Source organism: Pleurodeles waltl, chromosome 11 (genome assembly GCF_031143425.1).
Source record: "Pleurodeles waltl isolate 20211129_DDA chromosome 11, aPleWal1.hap1.20221129, whole genome shotgun sequence".
Lineage (NCBI taxonomy): Eukaryota > Metazoa > Chordata > Amphibia > Caudata > Salamandridae > Pleurodeles > Pleurodeles waltl.
In genome coordinates, this window is record NC_090450.1 from 315,829,074 (window position 1) to 315,849,229 (window position 20,156).

Below are 20,156 nucleotides of genomic sequence, written 5' to 3' on the forward strand. Positions count from 1 at the left end.
CAGCTTCCTGGCGTGGCAGCTTCACAGCGCATCACCGGCCACCCCAATAACGATGATCTGACAATCACTGACCTGCCTAGCCACCAGTCAATCAGAAAGTCACACAGCATTTGTGGCCCACTTCAGACTATTATACAATCCTTCACCCATCAATCGCGAAGATCACATACAGGACTTCCATGAGGGAACCACACTAATGACCATGGATCCCACTGTCTATGAGAATCTTAATGCACCCATCATGAGATCATTGGAGCGCTCTGAAGATCTGCTACGTGTGAATCTCCTGGACTAAACCAACTTCCAGTTGAGTTCTATAAGACATACAGGGATTTGCTCAGGGACGGCTTCTCCATTAGGGCGGAGGAGCGTCAACCCCCCCAGCACCAGCAGCTGCAAAACCCTTTCAAGAAAATGATAATAAACTGTGTTTATTATCATTTTCTTGAAAAGGGGCGGGCATTGGAGGTGACAAGCACTTGAGGGGAGTACACAGAACATTTCTCTTAGAGCGAATGTATGTTTGGCTGGCATCACAGTTGTGGGGCTGGAGAGAGCTGTTGCCGGGTTGGCGAGAGCCTGCACAGGCTCCCACTCTGCCTGGGAGAGCCCTGGTATCCAATCCTGATGCTGCTTTGAGCAATTTCAGGATTAGCTGCAGGGCAGGCTGGGAGCCTGTGCCTCAGCTATGAGCGACAGAGGAGCGGTGTGACAGAGGAGGTAAGTGCTTTTAAAAAAAAACGATTAAAAAAAATTACTTATTATTTATCACCCCCCTGCGCCGCCCTTTCTTGTTATCGCGAGCCGCGACTGGCTCTTCTGGTCCTGAAGATGCTCAAACTTTATCAGTGCTCCTTGGCTATAGGCCACCTTCCTCCAACACTTTGGTAATCCCTGAGTGTCTCTAAATACTAAAAGCAGATAAAGATCACCTTGAGATGATGTCATACTGCCCACAATGCATGCTGGGCACTAACTATAAAATACTTAGTAAGGTCACTGTGGGGTGCCTCCTTGAGTGCTTACCCTCTCTGGCCCAAAAGGACCAAAACATCTTCATCCCAAACTGCTCGACCACCCTAAATACATGCTGACTCTGCAGACTGATGAAACATGCACGGGCCCACTCACTTTATGCAGCTTGTCTAGTACCTGACCTAGGGAAAGCATTTTACAGTTGTGGACTGAGAGTTCATGTTCACAACACTGTCAAAGCTGGGCATCGTGGGCAGACTCTCATGCTTCGTATGTCTCTTCTATACAGACCGTACAGCCCATGCAAAGACTGGACAGCCCCTTTCAGATCCTATAACAATAAGCAGAGGAACGCACCAGAGATGCCCTCTGTCTCTTCTCCTCTTCACATCGGTTGCATCAGAAGGGACGGGCATGGGGCATACCGATGGGTGATGAAATGCATATCATCTCACTTTATACAGATGACGTGCTTATCCAAGTCTGAGACATCTGACAAGGGATAGAGGAGATCGGGATGTCGTAGAAGAGTTTTGTGCTGCCTCGGGTTTGGGAGCGAACTGGGCTAAGTCTTGAATGTTTCCCTTCAGCCCAGACGGCCCACCACATCCTATACATTGGGAACCATGCACATTCCGGTGCCTAGGCATCCACATCTACCATAACATGCAGGACCAAATTAATGGCAATCTCACTAGTGCTATCGCCTCTCTCTGTCCCCAAATGATGTTCTGGAGCATGCCTCCACTCACAGTACAGGGCTGAGTGTCTCTATCCAAGAGGTGATGCTCCCTCACCTACTCAACTTTTTTCACAACCTTCCAGTGTAATACCCTTGCAAAACATTGTGCACCCTACATAGCATGCTGGGGAGTTTCCTCTTGAATATGGCTGACGCAAAGTTGCATTACAGAAACTCCAGCTCTCGGTGGAGAATGGAGGTGTGGGAGCCCCCAATTTTGGACATCATTATCTGTTGGCACAACTGGTTAGTGTGATGGCTCCTAAAAGAGCTGGAATCACCCATACTGGACTGAGCTTGCCACATTGTGCGGGAGACATTACTACCACAAGGAAAAGTTCTTGAATGATCCAAGAATCTCTTGCAAATAACACAAAACAGCTGCCTCAGAAGTCAGTGGCTGGTGCTGGCCCTTGCACTGTACACGCCAGACATTAGTAACAAAACTCACGCTGCCCTAGATGTGGAGCACATGACCCTGACATGGCTCACATGCTTTGGAGCTGCCCAGTGGTGGAGGCACTGTGATGGGAGCTCACAGACACACAACAGAAATCGCAAGGTTGGGGGAATGTGCTCCACGGAGAGTGAACTTTGGGGACTTTTCAAACATAAAAAAAATCAGGGAGCGCCACCAAGCGCTTTCGAGACTTGGCTCAGCTGATGTTTCGGAAATCCATTGTCATGCATTGGAAGGCCAGCATTCTACCAGGATTACAGTATTGGCATGTAGCCACTCTCAAATAGGGAAAGGCTGAAACTGTAATCGTCCAGAGAGAGGAAGCCCATGGCCTTCATAGGGTCCCCAGTGCAATGGAATGAGACACTCTGCTCCATGACTTAATAGAACTCACAAAGAGCCACCGAGCTTAAAGAGCCGTTAGACAACCGATCAACAATTGTGATCCTTTAACTTTCTGCATGCATTCTTAGTCTACCTTTCCAATTGATTGGTTAATGCGCAAGAGATGTCATGATTCAATGTATGCATCCCATTTTGTCTCTATACTGACAGTAATGTTTTTGGTATTAGGGGATTTGTCCCTAGGGCCAGTGCAAACCTTCACCACTTCTTTAGTATCTGCAATGTAGATGAAACTGTTATGACCTGGCAGTTTGTATTGTTTTTCATCTGTTTATGGTTAAGGACCAATACCTCCTGCTGTGCCATACTTGCTGTCACACTATGTTTAGGCCCTCTTTGGAAACAGTTGTTATGATCTTGTCACTTTTATATGCCTGTATATGACGTGTTTTTTGTGCAGCTATGTGAAAATCAATAAAAACTGGTTACGAAATAATTATGTAGATGCTGTGATTTGCTGTCTCTAGTTGTGACATAGTGATAATATGGTATCTTGTTTAGCTGTGTTTTTGTTGTGGTGGTGTAATATGGTGCATTGCTATTTGTTGTTGAGGCTGGCTATGGTTGTTTTGCTATTTTGTGCCTAGTAATGTGTCTATGTTATCTTTTCGTTTGGAGAATTATGTTGGTATGGCATTCTATTGTGTTATGTAGTTCATTTGTGGGCTTTAAGTATGCTACTAGCTTTAAAACTATATGCAGCGCAATCCAGTAATGTTCCAGTGAAAAGCAACCACTAGTCACTGCAAAAGTTGATAATATATCCCTGCCCCAGCTCTACCGCAATATATGGCCCTAATCAATCTAAAACCATGGCATGGAACATGCCTTCAATTCAGACTTAAGAGTGCTCAAGGTACTTGTTTGATCTATAGGACGTCTGTTCTGTTCCCTTTCAACTGGGAAGTTTCATGCACTAATAGTCACAGAAAGCTGGTAATCTTGTGCATGCATAACCATGTAATTGAAATGTGCATTAATGTTTAGTTAAAGTTAGCATGACTAAAGGCCATAATTTTGAAATGTATTTTGCTCTGTTAGAGTTTACTTTATTTTACAAGTGTGTTTCAAGGTTTCGTTAGCTAGACAAAATGAGTATTGTTATATGTATTAATTTTCTGATAGTAAGGCCTGAGAAGAGAAATCTTGGCAAGGGATGTGGAGACCTAATGAGCAGCTGAAGTCTATTAGTCATCGCATGTCAGTAACAGCGAATGCTCAAGGTTGCAGTAACTGTCCAGGTTCATTAGGGTGAGAAATTCAAGTGATGTTGCAAATGCACACCACAGGAGGAGACATGAGTGGTTCCTAGTGAGGTGGGAAGATATATGATTGTGGCTGAAGGTTCTATTTGTTTTAATTAATGTTCACACTGTTAGAAGTTAAGACAGATTCCCTTATACTGTGAGGGGTACAGACCTTGCTGCTTCTTTTTATTTTTGCAAGTATGAAGCTTCATGCTAATCACTTTTGGTTATGTTAATAAGCCCCTTTTTGCCATTCTTGCACTACGCAACATGGTTCAGGTGTGGCGTAAATTAAAAATGAGATTTATGAAGCCACGTCTAGCTCCACAAGGCATCATAAATTTTGAATAATGTAATGCAGCACAAATCACTGTGTTGCATTACTCTGCGCACGGGTGTTACATGAGTGTTCCCACACAACATCTTTGGATTTTAACACAATCCCAGATTTTCAAGATCAGGTATACCTGGAAATGCGCCAAAATCCAATGCAACCCCAGGTGATGAGTAATGAGGAGAAATAGGTGTATTTCTCCTTGTATTTTCCTCTTTCTATGTGTGCTACATTCGGCAGCACACATAGGAAGAGAAAAAGGCTTCAGGCGGTTGTTTCTGTGCAGGAAGGTGTCATTTCCTGTACAAAAACAATCCTGTATGCAACCCAGGCAAGCTCAAACCATGATGCAAGGGTGCCTGCGTTGGGGCTAAGCAGCCCATTGTGCACCAGTTCTGGGAAAAGGACAAGAATGGTCTCTCATGACTTAAATACATCATATTCCAGCCCTTTCCCTGTCACACACTGCAGCTTAGAAAGGTGACTTGTTGCACTGGACTGCCTAACTCTGCCATAAATATGCCCTAATTCCCTTTGCTTGACGACTTCTTCTGGAGCATCTTCACTATGCTGACACCTTCTCACATTTCTAAACTTTCCTAAAACTCTATTCAGACTATTCCTCATTCCTTATTTAGAACACTGATTCAATGATTTTAGGATCACTTCATGTTTAAGATAGAGAACAGGAGTTTTATTTAACACTTACTCCTAATTCTCAGTTTCTGCATTGCAGTGTCTGTTATTGCTCTGTATTTTATTCTATTGAGATTGAACCAATTGCGATATTTTAGCTTGTCAGCTATAATCTGGTATATTTTTATTATTTTCCTGGCACGCATATATATCAAATTGATTGGAAATAAAAATTACTTAACTTTAATCATGGATTCCTGGTCCTTGTGTGGCCAAATGGGCTTTACGAAAATTGAATTGTGTTATTATTGTTAACTCCTTGGTGAATCAGTCAATTAAAAAAGATTAATCAGATAAGAGATTATAAACCACACTCCTGCGTGCTCCCACTTTTCTGTTTAGAGCCTTGACATCAGACTACAGGGACCTTTTCCCAAGGGAGGAACTACAGGCTGCAGCAGCATTGAACTAGAGCCCATGCCAAAGAGTTAGATCAGACACTGAAAGTCGCAATCAGTTTTTCAGTGCAAACATGTCATTACCTAACAGCATTAGGTGTACATTACAACCCCCTGCTAATCTAAGAATACTGGGTGTAAATTGATCACTATGTTTAAATAAGTGCAACTCATGCCTTCCTTTATTAACAAGCACAACAGGTCACATAAAGGTGCCAAGTAGTGAGTAGCATATAGAACTTCCAAGCAGGAGCACGGATGGTCAGTTCTAACAGTCAGTGACTGAGCACGCATGCATATTGAACACAGTGATATCACAACTACCTCACCGAGGTGGTGGAACTCACAGAAATTCAGGAAGAACTCAAACACTGGCCTCAAATATAAGGTTTCATATCAATGGTGGTAAAGATGATTTCAGCATATACACCATTAACATCAACAATGAGTTTACATAAGTTATCATTGGTTCTAAAAGGGACTCTTTAGGCACCACCGGTAAATCCAACTATATTTTAAAGTAAATGGAGAATTTCAACTTTACCATATTTGCTGTCCAGAATTTTCTGATCCTGTTTCTTTGTGCTTTCATTCCCCTGAAAACCTGCAGGAAAACGCGATATACTGATTGGTTAGCATGCTTGTGAAATGCTGTGAAACAATTAGAAAGTTATACGGAGAAAGAGCCAGACAGAGAGAGAGAAAAGGTTGAGATAGGTAAAGTGAGAGGAATAAAAAAGAAAGGTTAAATGGGAGAAAGAAAAAGCAGCGAGAAAGACAACCCTGGAGAGCAGTACAGATGGCAGAAAGCATTTAGATGTGTTATGTCTGAATACAATTTGAAGAATCATGTAAAAACATTAGAAGAAACTGAACAGTAAAAATTAAAATATCAGGAAAGAACAAAGACGGTTCTCTTTTTGTAAAGAAAGTCTTATAAATCCCATAAAATATTTTTACTTTCTTGACAGCTCCTTAGAAGTCTATTGCAAAGGGGGGGACTCGCAAACCGCCAGCCAAGATGGCCGCCGGAAGACAGATCTCCGCGCATCAGCAGACGTGTTTGAGGGCCGGAACCGTTTTTCTGTAGTTTCATGGCGTTTTTACCATTTGAACTTTTGCTTGATGTTTTGGTGAGCAGTTTTATCCTTCTGAACGCCATCTTGCTCCTTTTTTGGTACTTTAAAATGCTGTTACACTTCTCCTCACCGCTGCAGCCATCTTGACTTTCAACTGCTCATTATTATAGGGTGCTCACCTGACTGGATTATGCATTTTTTGTGAATAAGTTCCTATTTCCTTAAATGGCTGTTTCTTCTTTTTGCTGCTCCATCAATACATATTTGGAGTTTTTCCTTTCTGAAGGCTCTTCATCTTATATGGGCAAATGAAAGAAACTTAAATCTTTGTCACCTCAGTCTTCTTCCACTGATAAACTCTCACAGTTTTTGAAGCCGGATACTTTTGCTACAGCATCTTCTTCTACCACGTCAAAGATGTCTTTGTCATCTTCTTCTCCGTCTAAAGTCTCTCAGAGGATTTCTACAACTCCTCATAAGAAGGTCAAACAGGACCCACCTTCACCAGTAAAATCTCCTTCACCGATTTCTCTTGAACTTGTGCTTTAATAAATACGCGCACTACGTCCTTTGATTGAAGAAACTAACTCTTGGATGCAAAACCTAGATAATAAGTGGTCTCAAATGGAAGTGAGAGTTTCTGATTTGGAGCAAAAAGTCAGTGATGTGACAAAACAAATAAAATTAAAATTTTGGAGAAGGAAGTAGCAACACTGAAGTCACTTGCTGAGGATTTGGAAAACAGAAATAGGCGAAATAATCTTCACCTTTATGGATTACCGAAAGGTCTTGAAGGAAGCGACCCAATTTAATTTTTTGCTTCATTCTTTCCACAGTTAGTGGATTTGCCATCTTCTACAGTATTGAACATTCAGAGGGCAACTTGTGTATGACATCGTCCTCAGAACTCTTCTTTATCTAAGCCAAGGGGAGTGATTATTTTGTTTCTTGAATTTACTGATCTCTTGAGAGTTCTTAATGCAGCAAAATCCAAAAAAACACATTTCCTGGCAAGGAAGTAAGCTCTTCATTTCACAAGATGTGTCTAATGGTACAGCAAACAGAAGAAAATAATTTTTTGATCTTTGTCCACAGCTTCGTGATTTGGGAGCTCATTTTGGATTATTCCATCCTTGTTTGTTTAAAGTGACATATCAAAATAAGACAACTTCATAATCATCTCCTGCAGCTCTTGGTGATTTTTTAAGAATATATTCTACAAACTGTATGGAAACAGCTGGCCCTTCTGCACATTGACTACATGACTTTCTTAATTTACGATGCCCATGTAAACGTTTATTGAGATGCAACTGATGGTTCTCCATTCACAGTTTATATAATATATATACTGATGTTATTATATGTATTTTTTTTTATATATTTTTTTCTTTTTTACAGGTTCCTGGTGTTTTCTATATTATTACTCTTGCATGTATCATTTGTCCGTTGATGCGTTCCGAATCCTTGCTGTGCCATCTTCATTCTGTGCTGTCACCACCCATATCCTATTGTTCACTCATGTCAGGTATGTTTTTACAGTCGTCCTTATTAGGCATGTACTGTCTTTTCTTTTCCTCCTGAATATCTTCAATCTTTTTTACTTACTTTACAAGACCCTTTGTGTGTATATACGTAAAATTCAGAGTTATTTCCTGGAATGTCAAAGGTTTTATTAATCCGATAAAAAGGCAGAGAATTGTATCAAAGTTAGCTAAATATAATACAGACTTGGTCCTTTTACAAGAGACCCTTTTGACTGATCCTGAAGCAATGAAACTTAAAAGAGGTTGGGTGGGTAATGTTTTTACTTCTACTACATCCACAAAGAAAAACTGAGTAATTTTGCTTTGCCATAAAAAATTATCAGTCAATGTTCTTTCTCAGGACTCATATTCAGATGGCAGGTGGCTGTTTGTGAAACTAATTATTAATGGGATTACATTGACTATTGGTAACATTTATGGTCCTAATCAATCAGACTATCTTTTTGGGCCTAGCGTTACTAATCAATGTATGCAATATAATGATGATTTTTCTCTATCCTCCAATAGATGGAGATTTAACAATTCTTTGTTGCTTGATTCTAAATTTTCTGCAAACTTTTATTGCTTTTGTGGAGGAGTTCTTTAAATTCAATGATGATTCTCAAATCTCCCCAAAATTGCTATGGGATTCATTTAAGGCTGCAGGTCAAGGGGCATATAATCAATCTTCTTTCTACTGAAAAGAAAGCTTATAAAACACAACATCAATCTCTACTTCTAAAAATTAAGCGTTAAGAACATCAATATTATTCCACTTCTTCTAACTTTAACTCACGAGAACTTATTCAAGCAAAATTGCAATTTAATAAAATATCTTTGGATAATGCCTCTTCCTTTCTTCTTCGCCACTATGGAGGATGAAATAAATCGGGAAAACTTCTTGCTAATTATTTGAAAGCCCAAAAACAACGCCACACAGTGAAATCTATAAGTACTGATACTGGAAAGTCTCTTTTTAAGGATGATGATATTTTAACTGAATTTGTCAAATATTATCAAACACTTTATACTCCTGAGTCAACCCCGTGCTCCTTACGGATAGATGACTATTTAAAGAAAATTCCAAATCCCAATAAGACTTTATTTGATGTCTCTTCTCTTGAAGCAGATATTTCTGCGGCAGAAACTTTTAATGCCCTTCATTCGCTTAATAAAGTTAAGACTCCTGGTCCGGATGGATTCACTGTGGAATTTTTCCTGCATTTTTCAAATATCATCCTCCCTAAACTTTTACTGCTTTTCCAGTTCTTCTCAAAATCAGATTATACAGGGGGCACTTTTCAAGAAGCCACTATTTGTCTTAACCCAAAAGGGAGTAAGGATCATACTTTTGGTAAAAATTACAGGCCAATTTCTCTGCTTAATAGAGACTATAAACTTTTTGCTAAATTGTTAGCCTTACGTCTTGACCCACTTTTGCCTGCAATGATAGGTAAGGAACAAACTGGATTTGTCAAAGGAAGACTTGCTTCCGATAACTCTAGAAGTTTCTTTAATGTACTCAATAAAGCATCCACTCTTTCATACTCTTTAGCAGTCATTTCCATGGACGCTGAGAAAGTGTTTGATTGTATAGACTGGTCTTTTTTATCAAAAGCCTTAGCTTGGCATGGCTTAGGACCCTATTTCATTTTGTTTATTTCTTTGCTTCATCATTCTCCAATGGCATCGGTTTTGGTTAACGGAAAATTGTCTCGATATTTTACATTAAGTCGTGGCGTTGGTCAATGTTGTCCGCTTTCTCCTCTCTTATTTATCTTAGCTCTAGAGCCATTTCTGTCGTGTATTAGAAATAATATTAATATTGAGGGTTTTCAATATGGTGAGAGACACTTAAAACTAACGGCATATGCAGATGATATACCTTTACATGTTTCAAATCCTGAAATCTCGATACTGTTTCTTTTCCAGGAGATAGAAGATTTTTCCTTGATTTCAGTTTATAAGATAAATTTGGATAAAACTGAAATCCTCCCTCTAAAAAAAATTTGTTTTAGACCACTGTTTGCTAATACTGGCTTTCATTGGAATACATCCAATATTAAATATTTAATTATTTGGTTTACCTCTTCCATTAAAAAGTCAATTGAAGTAAATGTCTCTGATGCTTTAGAGAAGATTGATGGATCCTTTCTGTTCTGGAATCCTTTATTCTTATCTTGGTGGGGTCGTCTTGACTCTATCAAAATGATTATTTCTCCCATCATTTTATATATTCTATCCATGATTCCAATCCCTCTTCCTGCTACCTTTTTCAAACAACTTGATTCAAGATTATCTAAATTCCTTTGGAACAATAAGAAATCTAGAATTTCTTTTAGTCAACTTCGTTATTCTAAACGGGAAGGTGAAGCCAACTTTCCTGATGTTCGACTTTACCATAAATCTTTTTGTTTGCGTCAAGCTTCCAGATGGATTTCCTTGTCAAATTCTCAGTTTACCCCCTTATGGTTGGATATTGAATGTTCTTTTCTTCTACCATTTTCTCCTCGTGAGGTGGTGTCCTTTTCTTAAAATATTTTGATTATCTCCTCTCCACTTCTTAAACATACTTGTGCTCTTCTACGCTCTCATTATTTATCTCCATCTGTCACGTATTCCTCTTTTCTAAACTCCCCTCTTTGCCATAATCAGCTCATGACTATCAATAAAAACCTTTATTTTGGAAATCTTAGTGACAAAAAGGCATAGCATTGGTCAAAGACTTATTTTCCAATGACACTCCATTTTCATTCCCGCAATTCCAACTTCTATTTAACTGCCCTAACTCCGTCATGCCTAAATATCTTCTTATCATTATTATCCCTGATATATTATTTCCATTGCCAACTCTCCCTTCCTCTTTGGAGTTGCCTTCTTCTTTGTCTTCCTTTCTTACCTCTTTTCCTAAGGCATCAAATATCTATAAACTTTTTCATTTTCCTATTTTGACAAGAACTAAATCTAAAATTGAATCTCTGTAGGAGTTGGATTTGGGTTGTACCTGGACTATTCCTTTCTGGAACAGGATATGGCATAGGTCACATAAAATATCTAGATCAGCTTCTACCACACAATCATTGTTTTGTCTTTATCACATACTTTATTTTACCCCATCCGCCATAGTTAAATTTTCTGTATCCTCCACTTCTAGTTGTTGGGCATGTGGCAACCAAAGGGGAGCTCTCATGCACATCCTCTTTGAATGTCCCCCCACTAGCTCTTTTTGGAGAAAGGTTTGGCATCAGCTTACCTCCATTTTTCATTTGCGATACCCTCTGCGCTCTTCCTCTGTAGTTTATCTGATGATATTGCTTCAGACGGTGATAATTTAAGGCTCTTAGATCCTATGTTAGCTTTAGCCTTTCAGCAAATTACCCTTAATTTAAAAAAATCATCCAATAATTCCAATAAAGCTTTGTGGTATAATGTTAGCTACTATCATAGGCTAGATATTGAATTTACCTCTTTTTGCTGCCCATCCATTAATAGAGATCTGTAGTGGTTACCTTTGACTACTTATTTTGATGCTGTTGCTTGCAAACCTATTAATTGTACATTATCTGAAACTTTTAAGCCACCGTAAATGGTTTCCTTTCTCTGTTCTTGATTGACTTTAATTTCAATTTTATTATATGCTTTTAATTATAATAAATGCTTACTAGTTTTTAATATACGCCATACCTTTCTTCTTTTTATTGGTCTTGTTCTTTTTATTGTTTCTCCTCCCCCTTTATTCCCTGTTTATCACCCATTCCATTTAAAATGTTAAACAGATTTTTCAGTTCCTTCCGCATTTATACTGTTATCGTTGAGATTGACATTTTGTACTGTTATTATGAGTTTAATATGTATTTGATTTCAATAAAGCTGATTTACCTTAAAAATAAATCTATTGTAAAGGCCATGGTACTACTACTACTGAAACTGCATCAGAGCAGGACAAGCAGAAGCTTGCAGGAGGAAGAGCACAGAACAGGTAGTTATTGAAATCATCAGTTAAAATAGGATACAAAAGCTGTAAGAGTCATTACAAAGAAAATAATACACTACACATTCCAAGAAAACCTTGAAATGAGACACTTCAAAAGCACCAAAAAACTAGGCGCCTAAGGTGGTGGACTGTCATCATAGAGAAAAGCTACATGTGTTTGTTCATGGGGCAACAAAAACGCTCAATGAAATATGATCAAAGTTCCCTGAGAAAGAGCTCATGTGGCTTGAAATTTACTGGGGTTAAAATCAAATTATATTTAAAAAAAAAAGTGACTTTTCTCAACAAAGAGTTGATTAATAAAAAGTGAAGTAATGGAATAAAGAGAAAACAATGTATTTATATAAAAATGTGTACAGAGCTTATTAGAGAACACAAAATTAGCAAGAGTAATGGGAGCCCTGTAGGGCAACTTGCCAGTGTCGATTAATTTATATGATACCCATGGCAAGAGGTACTAAACAGGAGGCACGAATCAAAATATGCACAAAAAAAAAGTGCAGTACTTTCTTGTGAAGAGTCAAAAAACCTTGAAGAAACAGTGAGCAGACTAAGGGAATCTTTCTTGACTATTTGAACCCTTCAAACACTCACTTTGGTTCATTTGCACTTGAATGAAACTATATGTCACTCCCTGAATGCAAACAAAAACTTGTCTGACCCTATTTGTGACAGAAATTTTGAAGCATGTTCTGGGCAGGAAGAAGCACAAGCACTTACCCCGGCACACAAATAAATACTCACACTGAACGTGCAATACAAAATTGCACAGCTGGCCATACATCTGAGGAGGATGGGGCCAGCACAGTTGCATCCAGTGGCTGGTCATACTGAAACAATTGCATTACTACTGTGTGGTGCTGATGAAGGCCTGTACAAGTAGAATCTCTGTGTATGAGAGCATTCTTCCGCAGACGTTTCCCCAGAGGATAACCATGCATGAACAAGCACATCTCTTCTCTCAAAACCAGGAAACAAACCAAGCACAAGACAGATGCTCTAACGCTTGTGCGGATACGGAGTTCAAGAAAACTGAAAATGATGTAACAAAGTATTACAATTCCAGTAGGTCAACGTGTATTACATCAGCCAAAAACATATGGACCGCTCAAATCTAAGTAATACAGGTTTAGACACTGTGTAGTGAGCTACCCAAATGATTTATGCTATTTGCTTAAATGGTACAATTAATAAGTTTTTGACGACCTACAGACTTCTTTACCAGCCATTAAAAACCCTTTTTCAAGAATTGAAATAGGCACACTAGAGAATAATTTACACATACAAAGTTTGTATTTTAATCAAACGGAGTAGAGATATACGAATAATGCAATCAGAGATTAACATGTGTTCCTTAGATAAAACCTGTGATCTGAAACCAAAAACGTCTTGGGACCAAGAAAAAGAATGAATTATACTGGAGAAAGCAGTAATGCACTCACACAGAGGATAAAAGGCTCTAGTGGCCCCTTATAATGATAGGTCTAGAAAACGCTAAGAATAAACAATCCACAGCCTATTTGTATTAGGGCAACAAACAGGGTTGAATATGCACTCACAAACAATGCTGGAGGAATCTCCTCTTATAAAAATAATTTCAAATATTCATTTAATTTACATATTCCCTCCAATTTAATCTGAATATAAATTCCTTTCTAATTGCCAAAGTTCTGAAAATTACACCCGTTTCTTGTGTTACTGACCCCAAATTATTCATCTTCTCCTCTGTCTCAACAAAGTTCTGTTTTGAGAAACTCAGAAAGTGCCTGGTTCATAATGGTTACAGAATTGCAACCATTACACAAAGTGGCAGTGCGCGGGACAGCTGTGTTCAAGTATGAAATAAGGCTGTGCGGCAATACTGAAGCCACATTTTCCCACCTGATATTGGATTGCACGTAGCTGACAGAATATTGGAGATGGGTGGTGTTCCAATTCCAAGTAAGGTTGAAGAGAAATCTCTGTCTGATGCCCCAGGCCTCTTTGTTGGGAATAAGGACATCCCGTACAAAAAAAAAAATGAAAATTACATTTATTAGTTATGCTTTGTTGCTGGAAAGCAGCGAGTTGCTGCAACGTAGCTGATCATCGGAGCAGCAGAGCTGATAAACTGGCTTAAAGACATAGGAGAGTGGAGTACGGCAGAGGAAAAAGGGCTAACGAGCATTTGCAATGCAATGGGTCTCGCATTTGCTCGAGTTATAGCTATTATCATTGTAAACTCCTAACCAGACTGTTCTTCCCACACAAATTGAAAGAAAAAGAACTAGCGCAATCATGGTATGTAAAACACAGCGTGATTGCACTGAAATTGAAAACCAAGAAATGGAGTGTGATTGCGCTATGTTAAACACAGCTCGATTGCGCTGCATGGAAAATAAAAAGTTAAAGTAGTGCTGAAACCGAGCTGAAAACATCGAGACTCGTATGTCTTCAGTAGTTGGTTGGTGCGCTCGAGGAGGGCTAAACACCAGAAAAGGCGTGACATACGCCTGCCTTTCACTAATGAAAGCAAGCAGATTTTAAAAGGCAAGCCCACGAACAAATGAAAGTGACAGGTGTGACATGAACGTGGGTACAAGCCCAAAGAGAGATTACAACAGGAACAGAGCGCTTGTGCGCTCAACCCTACAAATGGCAAAGGATGATCATAAACTAGCTCAAGATGTAGTGCTATGGGCTTGACTGTCTTGAAACTTACGGTACCCACCAGATGAGCATCCATCTGGTGGGTACCATATCACAATGATAATGGTTATAATGATACAAATTCATTGTCTTACCTCAATTGTTTGTGGGAGATCAAATGCCTGCTACAACAGTATTTGTTTATGCAATTCATCATTGACATGCCATTGTAGACCCATGGTTGCAGTTGGTTTATGTTTAAACTGCATTCTGTTCAAATATCAACACAATTGATAAAGTTTTTAAAAGTATGAAATACCATTAAATAAGGGTATAGCTATGCAATATTTATAGATATTTAAAAAAAAAAACTATTGGCCTACTGTGACTGTGTATACAGGTGGCACAGTACAAACTAAGCCATAATCAACTTCCGAATTAGAAACATGAATCCTACAGGTCAAAATCTTTGTTCACTCACAAGCAATTTCATGCTGCTGAGGCCAAAGACCATAAAGGATAGTCCTGTTCCTGCTCATTGTATGACACAGCATGACGGATAATACAAGGTGTGGGCTTCCCTCCCAAATGGGTCTCCAGAGGCAGTTCCCGTAGATAAACCTTATGTGAAGTGTTTTGGTTTCGGTTTTTCCAACCTTCACTTTCCTTCACCTATCCAAAAACACTCTAACCCAGGGATCACATAACTCGTTAACTGCACAATCGACTCCTAAATGAACTTTTAAACTGATTTTATTGTATGGAGAACATTTTCTAGGCCTTCTCAGCCTGCATGCACACTTGTTTAAAGATGGAAAACCTTCAGCTTCTGCATTATCTGCGCAGGTGAATAGATGGCAACCTTTCACCACAGTCTATTGCTACATATGAAAGCCGTGCTTCCATTTTCTGCAATCCGTCCTTCTCTGGTTCTACAGTCTTACCTTTATTATCAGTGCCCCGCAGGCTGGACTTCTTCTGCTTTCCTGCAAAGAGACGTTTGAAATCAGTGAACGCCTACTACTCCTGTGGATTGCTCAAAGGTCTTTCACCTCCCTTTTCTATGGTTTTTTGCCTTCGGTGTTAATGAAATACGTATAAGATAGGGCAGTACACAAATTACAATAATAATTTAGTTGTATAATTCACAAAACTGAAATAATCTCATAAAAAAAAAAAAATCACAATCCATACACTCTGATATGCATGGCATGTTATACAAGTGCATTTTGAACCTCAAGTTTTAACATATAATGTAAGGGCCAGATGTACGTAGATGCAATTTTGCATTTCCTAAACAGCTACTTCATGGAAATCACTATTTAAGAAATGCAAAATGATATGTATCAAAATATCAATTTCTGAGTAGCATATCCTACAAAGTGGGAATCACTATAGGGAAATCTCAATTAAGAAATTCAATGCCATTTGTTATAATTGGATAGATTAGCATTTCCAAAATAGCCATTTTCTATTAGGAAATGGCTATTTTGGAAATGTAAAACCAAAGATGACTATGGGCAAAAAGCCCTCCATGATGCACCTCTAAAACAGTTGTGCACATGTAGAGCACACAGATGCCCAAGGGGCATGTGTGTGCTAGGGCATGTGTGTGCTCTATTTCACTTAAAAAATGGATCTTTGGGTGTTTTGTTTTAATTGCACATAGTTACCATTGGCTTGGAGTCAATGGTAGTTGCATTTCCTAAATTCCCAATTCACATTTAGGAAATGCTTTGTACATCTGAATTGGAACTGCAAATAGGTAATCCCTATTTGCGATTTCCTATTTAGAGGATCGGAAATTGTGATTTCTACTCGGAAGTAATCGCAATTTGCGATTCCCTAAAGGGCTTTGTACATCTGAAAAGCCATTTAGCATTTCCTAATGGGCCAAAATAGCGATTTGGACCGTTAAGAAATGCTAAATGGCTTTGTACGTCTGGCCTTATATTTTTAAAGGATAAACAACAGCATGGTTAAAGAAGCAAGCTTACAATGAAATTCATACATCTATGAAATGTTAAGAATTTATTTATACTCTAACAACTACGCCTGAACTGGGATCATATGCAATCAACATTTTCAGAATTTCCACTGTTTTCGAGAATTGCATAATTTCTGTGAGCAAGAGGATATTAGATCTGGCTCCCTGTCCCAGTAAAATATTTTGTACGTTATAGGAATCATTGCACCTACGTTGGCCTCACCAACAACTGCGCCTTTAACTACATTTATGGATCCTTCCTGTTGGAAGAAATTGTCAATCATCCCTTTATTAAACAAGTATTTGCAATGCAATCAGTCTCTCATTTGCCAGAGGGGAGTTGTGTGGTGTGGAGTGGATGTGTGTAGTGGAATTCTGTGGCACGGTGTGCAATGGAATTATGTGGATAGTATTTATGTGGTTTTTAGCGTACTAGAATTATGTGGGGTGGTACTGTGTGTCAGAGTGTAATGATATAGAATGGTATTTTGTGTTGTGTAGTAGTGTGCTGTTTAATTTTGTGGCATGATGTGGTAGTCTGGTGAGGATTGGAAGCAATTTGGACATTTTGTAGCAGTCTATCTTATACTGTGTGTAATGCAAGTTTAAAATAATTAATTTCATATTCACAGTGCTTTCTTCATGGGCTGTGACCTTGTAACACTAAAATACACAAGTCACTTTTCTCCAGTGCACCAATTAAGACTTAATTCTGTGAGACTTTCTAGTTACATAGAGACCTCTGCAGTACATTAACGAATTAATCAAGGTTTCATAATGCACTACAGTGCTTTTCTCAATGAGTAACATCTTCTGAAATGTATTTTTCATTTAACTGCATGTTATTTTATATGTAACTACATGATGGTGAAAGACCAAAATAAAACGCTGAAAAAATAATTTATTTCAGCCATAACTTTGATCCCACTCCTAAACTCACTGACCCCTCCCCTCCACTATATGCAGCATCACAGTTCCCATACTTTTTTATTGCACTTCAACTGCTGCGCCCCAGTACATATTACTGCACCCTCCAATGGGTAAGGCAAAGAGGATGTGTTAGAAACGGGGTCTCTGGTTGGCAGTCAGTCTGCACTCTGTCCAAGCAGGGACCTTCACTCTAGTCAGGGTAATGGAGATGCACACTTAAGATAACCGCTACTCACTCCCGTGGTAGCTTGGCACAAGAAGTCAGGCTTATCCCAAAGGCAATGTGTAAAGTATTTGTACCTACACACACAGTAATACAGTGAAACACCACAGAATGGACACCACACCAGTTCAGAAAAATAGCCAATATTTATTTAAATCAAACAAGACCAAAACGACAACATTCCAACATGCACAAGTCAAAATATGATTTTTTAAAGTAAAAAGAGTCTTACTCCATAGAAAACAATGGAAACGTTGTTGTTACACAAAGTACCTGGTTTGTGTCAAAAATAAAGCTGCACTGGCGAGCGTACTTTGGAAAAGTCAGTGATGCATCAATTCCTTACTCACAAGTGAGGCCGTGCCATTTGTTCTCTGGTCGGGTAGGCGATGCGTCATTTTTCTCTCCCGCAAGAGAACGATGCTTTGATTTCTGGATGGGGCACCTCGGATCTCCACAGGTTCATATCGACTTTGACACCTAGCGATGATGGATGCGAAAGCCAGCTGCACGGTGATGGAAAACTGTGCTGCGTGGGGTTTGCGTAAATTTTAGCAGCCACAAGCAGGAGTGTTGTTTCTCTAGCCGCAATGCAGGTGATGCGTTGATTTCCCAGCTGCGATGCAGGTGGTGCGTTGGTTTAAGCCGCAAGGAAGGTGGTGCGTCATTTTTACAGCTGTGTTGCAGGTGGTGTGTCAAAAGTTTTCCTGCATGACTTCCTGTGGGTGGATTTCAGTCCTTGTTCTACCAGCTCCACCTTTCAAGGGCACAGGAACTGGATAGGGCACCACTTGGCAGTGCAGGAGTCTCAGCAGAGTGTCCGGATGCTGGCAGTGGAACTGTTTAATGGCCCTCAGACTTCAAAACAGGAGGCAAGCTCAGTCCAAGCCCTTGGATACACTTCACAAGCAGGAATATACCACAAAGTCCAGTTTTTGTCATCTTTCTGGCAGAAGCAGCAACTACAGGCCAATCCAGCAAAGCACAGTCACAGGCAAAGGGGCAGTACTCCTCCTCACAGCTCTTCGGCTCTTCTCCTTGGCAGAGGTTCCTCTTGGTTCCAGAAGTAATCTGAAAATCTGGGGTTTTGGGTGCACTACTTATACCCCTTTCAGCCTTTGAAGTAGACAAACTTCAAAGGAAAGTCTCTGTTCTTCACAAGGTCCTGCCTTGCCCAGGCCTGGCTCCAGCCTCACACCATGGGGTTGAGGTCAAGTACAGCCCATTCAGGTGTAAGTGTCAGCTCCTCCTTCCACTATAGCCCAGATGACACATCAGGAAATGTAGGCTACACCCCAGCTCACTTTGTGTGGAGATTCAAAAACAGCCCAACTGTCAGTCTGACCTGGACAGGGAATACACAAGCAGGCAGAGTCACAGAATGGTTCAAGCGAGAAAATGTCCGCTTTCTAAAAGTGGCATTTTCAAACTGACAATCAAAAAAACAACTTCACCCAAGGATGTATTTTTAAATTGTGAGTTCTGAGACCCCAAACTCCACATCTCTATCTGCTCCCAAAGGGTAATGACACTTAACAGATATTTAAAGGCAGTCCCCATGTTAACCTATGAGAGAGATAGGCCTTGCAACAGTGAAAAACGAATTTGGCAGTATTTCACTGGTAGGACATGTAAAACACATCAGTACATGCCCCACCTTTGACATACACTGCACCCTGCCCATGGGGCAACCTGGGGCCTACCTTAGGGGTGCCTTACATGTATAAAAAGGGAAGGTTTGGGCTTGGCAAGTGAGCACACTTGGTGGGTTGATTTGGAGGTTAAAACTGCACATACAGACACTGCAGTGGCAGGTCTGAGCCATGTTTACAGGGCTACCTATGTGGGTGGCACAATCAGTGCTGCAGGCCCACTAGTAGTATTTGATTGACAGGCCCTGGGCACCTCTAGTGCACTTTACTAGGGACTTACTAGTAAATCAAATATGCCAATCAAAGAAAAGTGAATTACACATATAATGTACACAGGGAGCACTTGCACTTTAGCACTGGTCAGCAGTGGTAAAGTGCCCAAAGTATCAAAACCATCAAAAACAAAGTCCAGCACACAGTCAAGACATAGGAAGCATAGGCAAAAAAGACAGGGGAGACTATGCCAAGGATGCCCGGTGTAACAGGGTGGCACTAACTTGCATTTTAACACTGTGGTGCTGCACTCTCCCTTTCGTGTTAATCTCTCTCTGGTGGTGGGTGAGATCCTGTCGCTACAATAACCAACCCTTTATTGGCACTAGCCGGAGTAGGCTCGGGTGGAGGCAGCTCACAATGTTCTCTCTGGGTCAATGAACAAAACAATTCAAGGCTGTTGTTGCTCCTTTTGCAGCTAGTCCCACATGGGCCTGTGGTGCTCCGCCATGCGCATCTGTCCGTGCTCCCTATTGCAGTCTAATCCCTGCGGTTTACCTGCTGGTGCTTGGGATGGTCAGAGCTGTGTGGGAGACATGGGTTGACACTGCAGCAGAGGCCTTACTCGGGACAAAGTTTGTGTGACAGCCACTGGAGGAGAGATGCACAA

At 40.0% G+C, this 20,156-nt stretch overlaps 1 protein-coding gene across 4 annotated transcripts in view; it reads right to left on the reverse strand.

The window, feature by feature from the left end:
- The window catches only part of LOC138265661 (kyphoscoliosis peptidase-like), a 395,468-nt gene that overhangs the window by 114,098 nt on the left and 261,214 nt on the right, over window positions 1-20,156 (reverse strand). For all 4 annotated transcript variants that reach the window (XM_069213571.1, XM_069213570.1, XM_069213568.1 and 1 more), the window contains 2 exons: window positions 15,426-15,467; window positions 5,802-5,861 (listed from right to left, as the gene is read on the reverse strand). In XM_069213571.1, coding sequence (XP_069069672.1) covers window positions 5,802-5,861; window positions 15,426-15,467 — 102 coding nt within the window. The remainder of the gene's footprint in view (window positions 1-5,801; window positions 5,862-15,425; window positions 15,468-20,156) is intronic.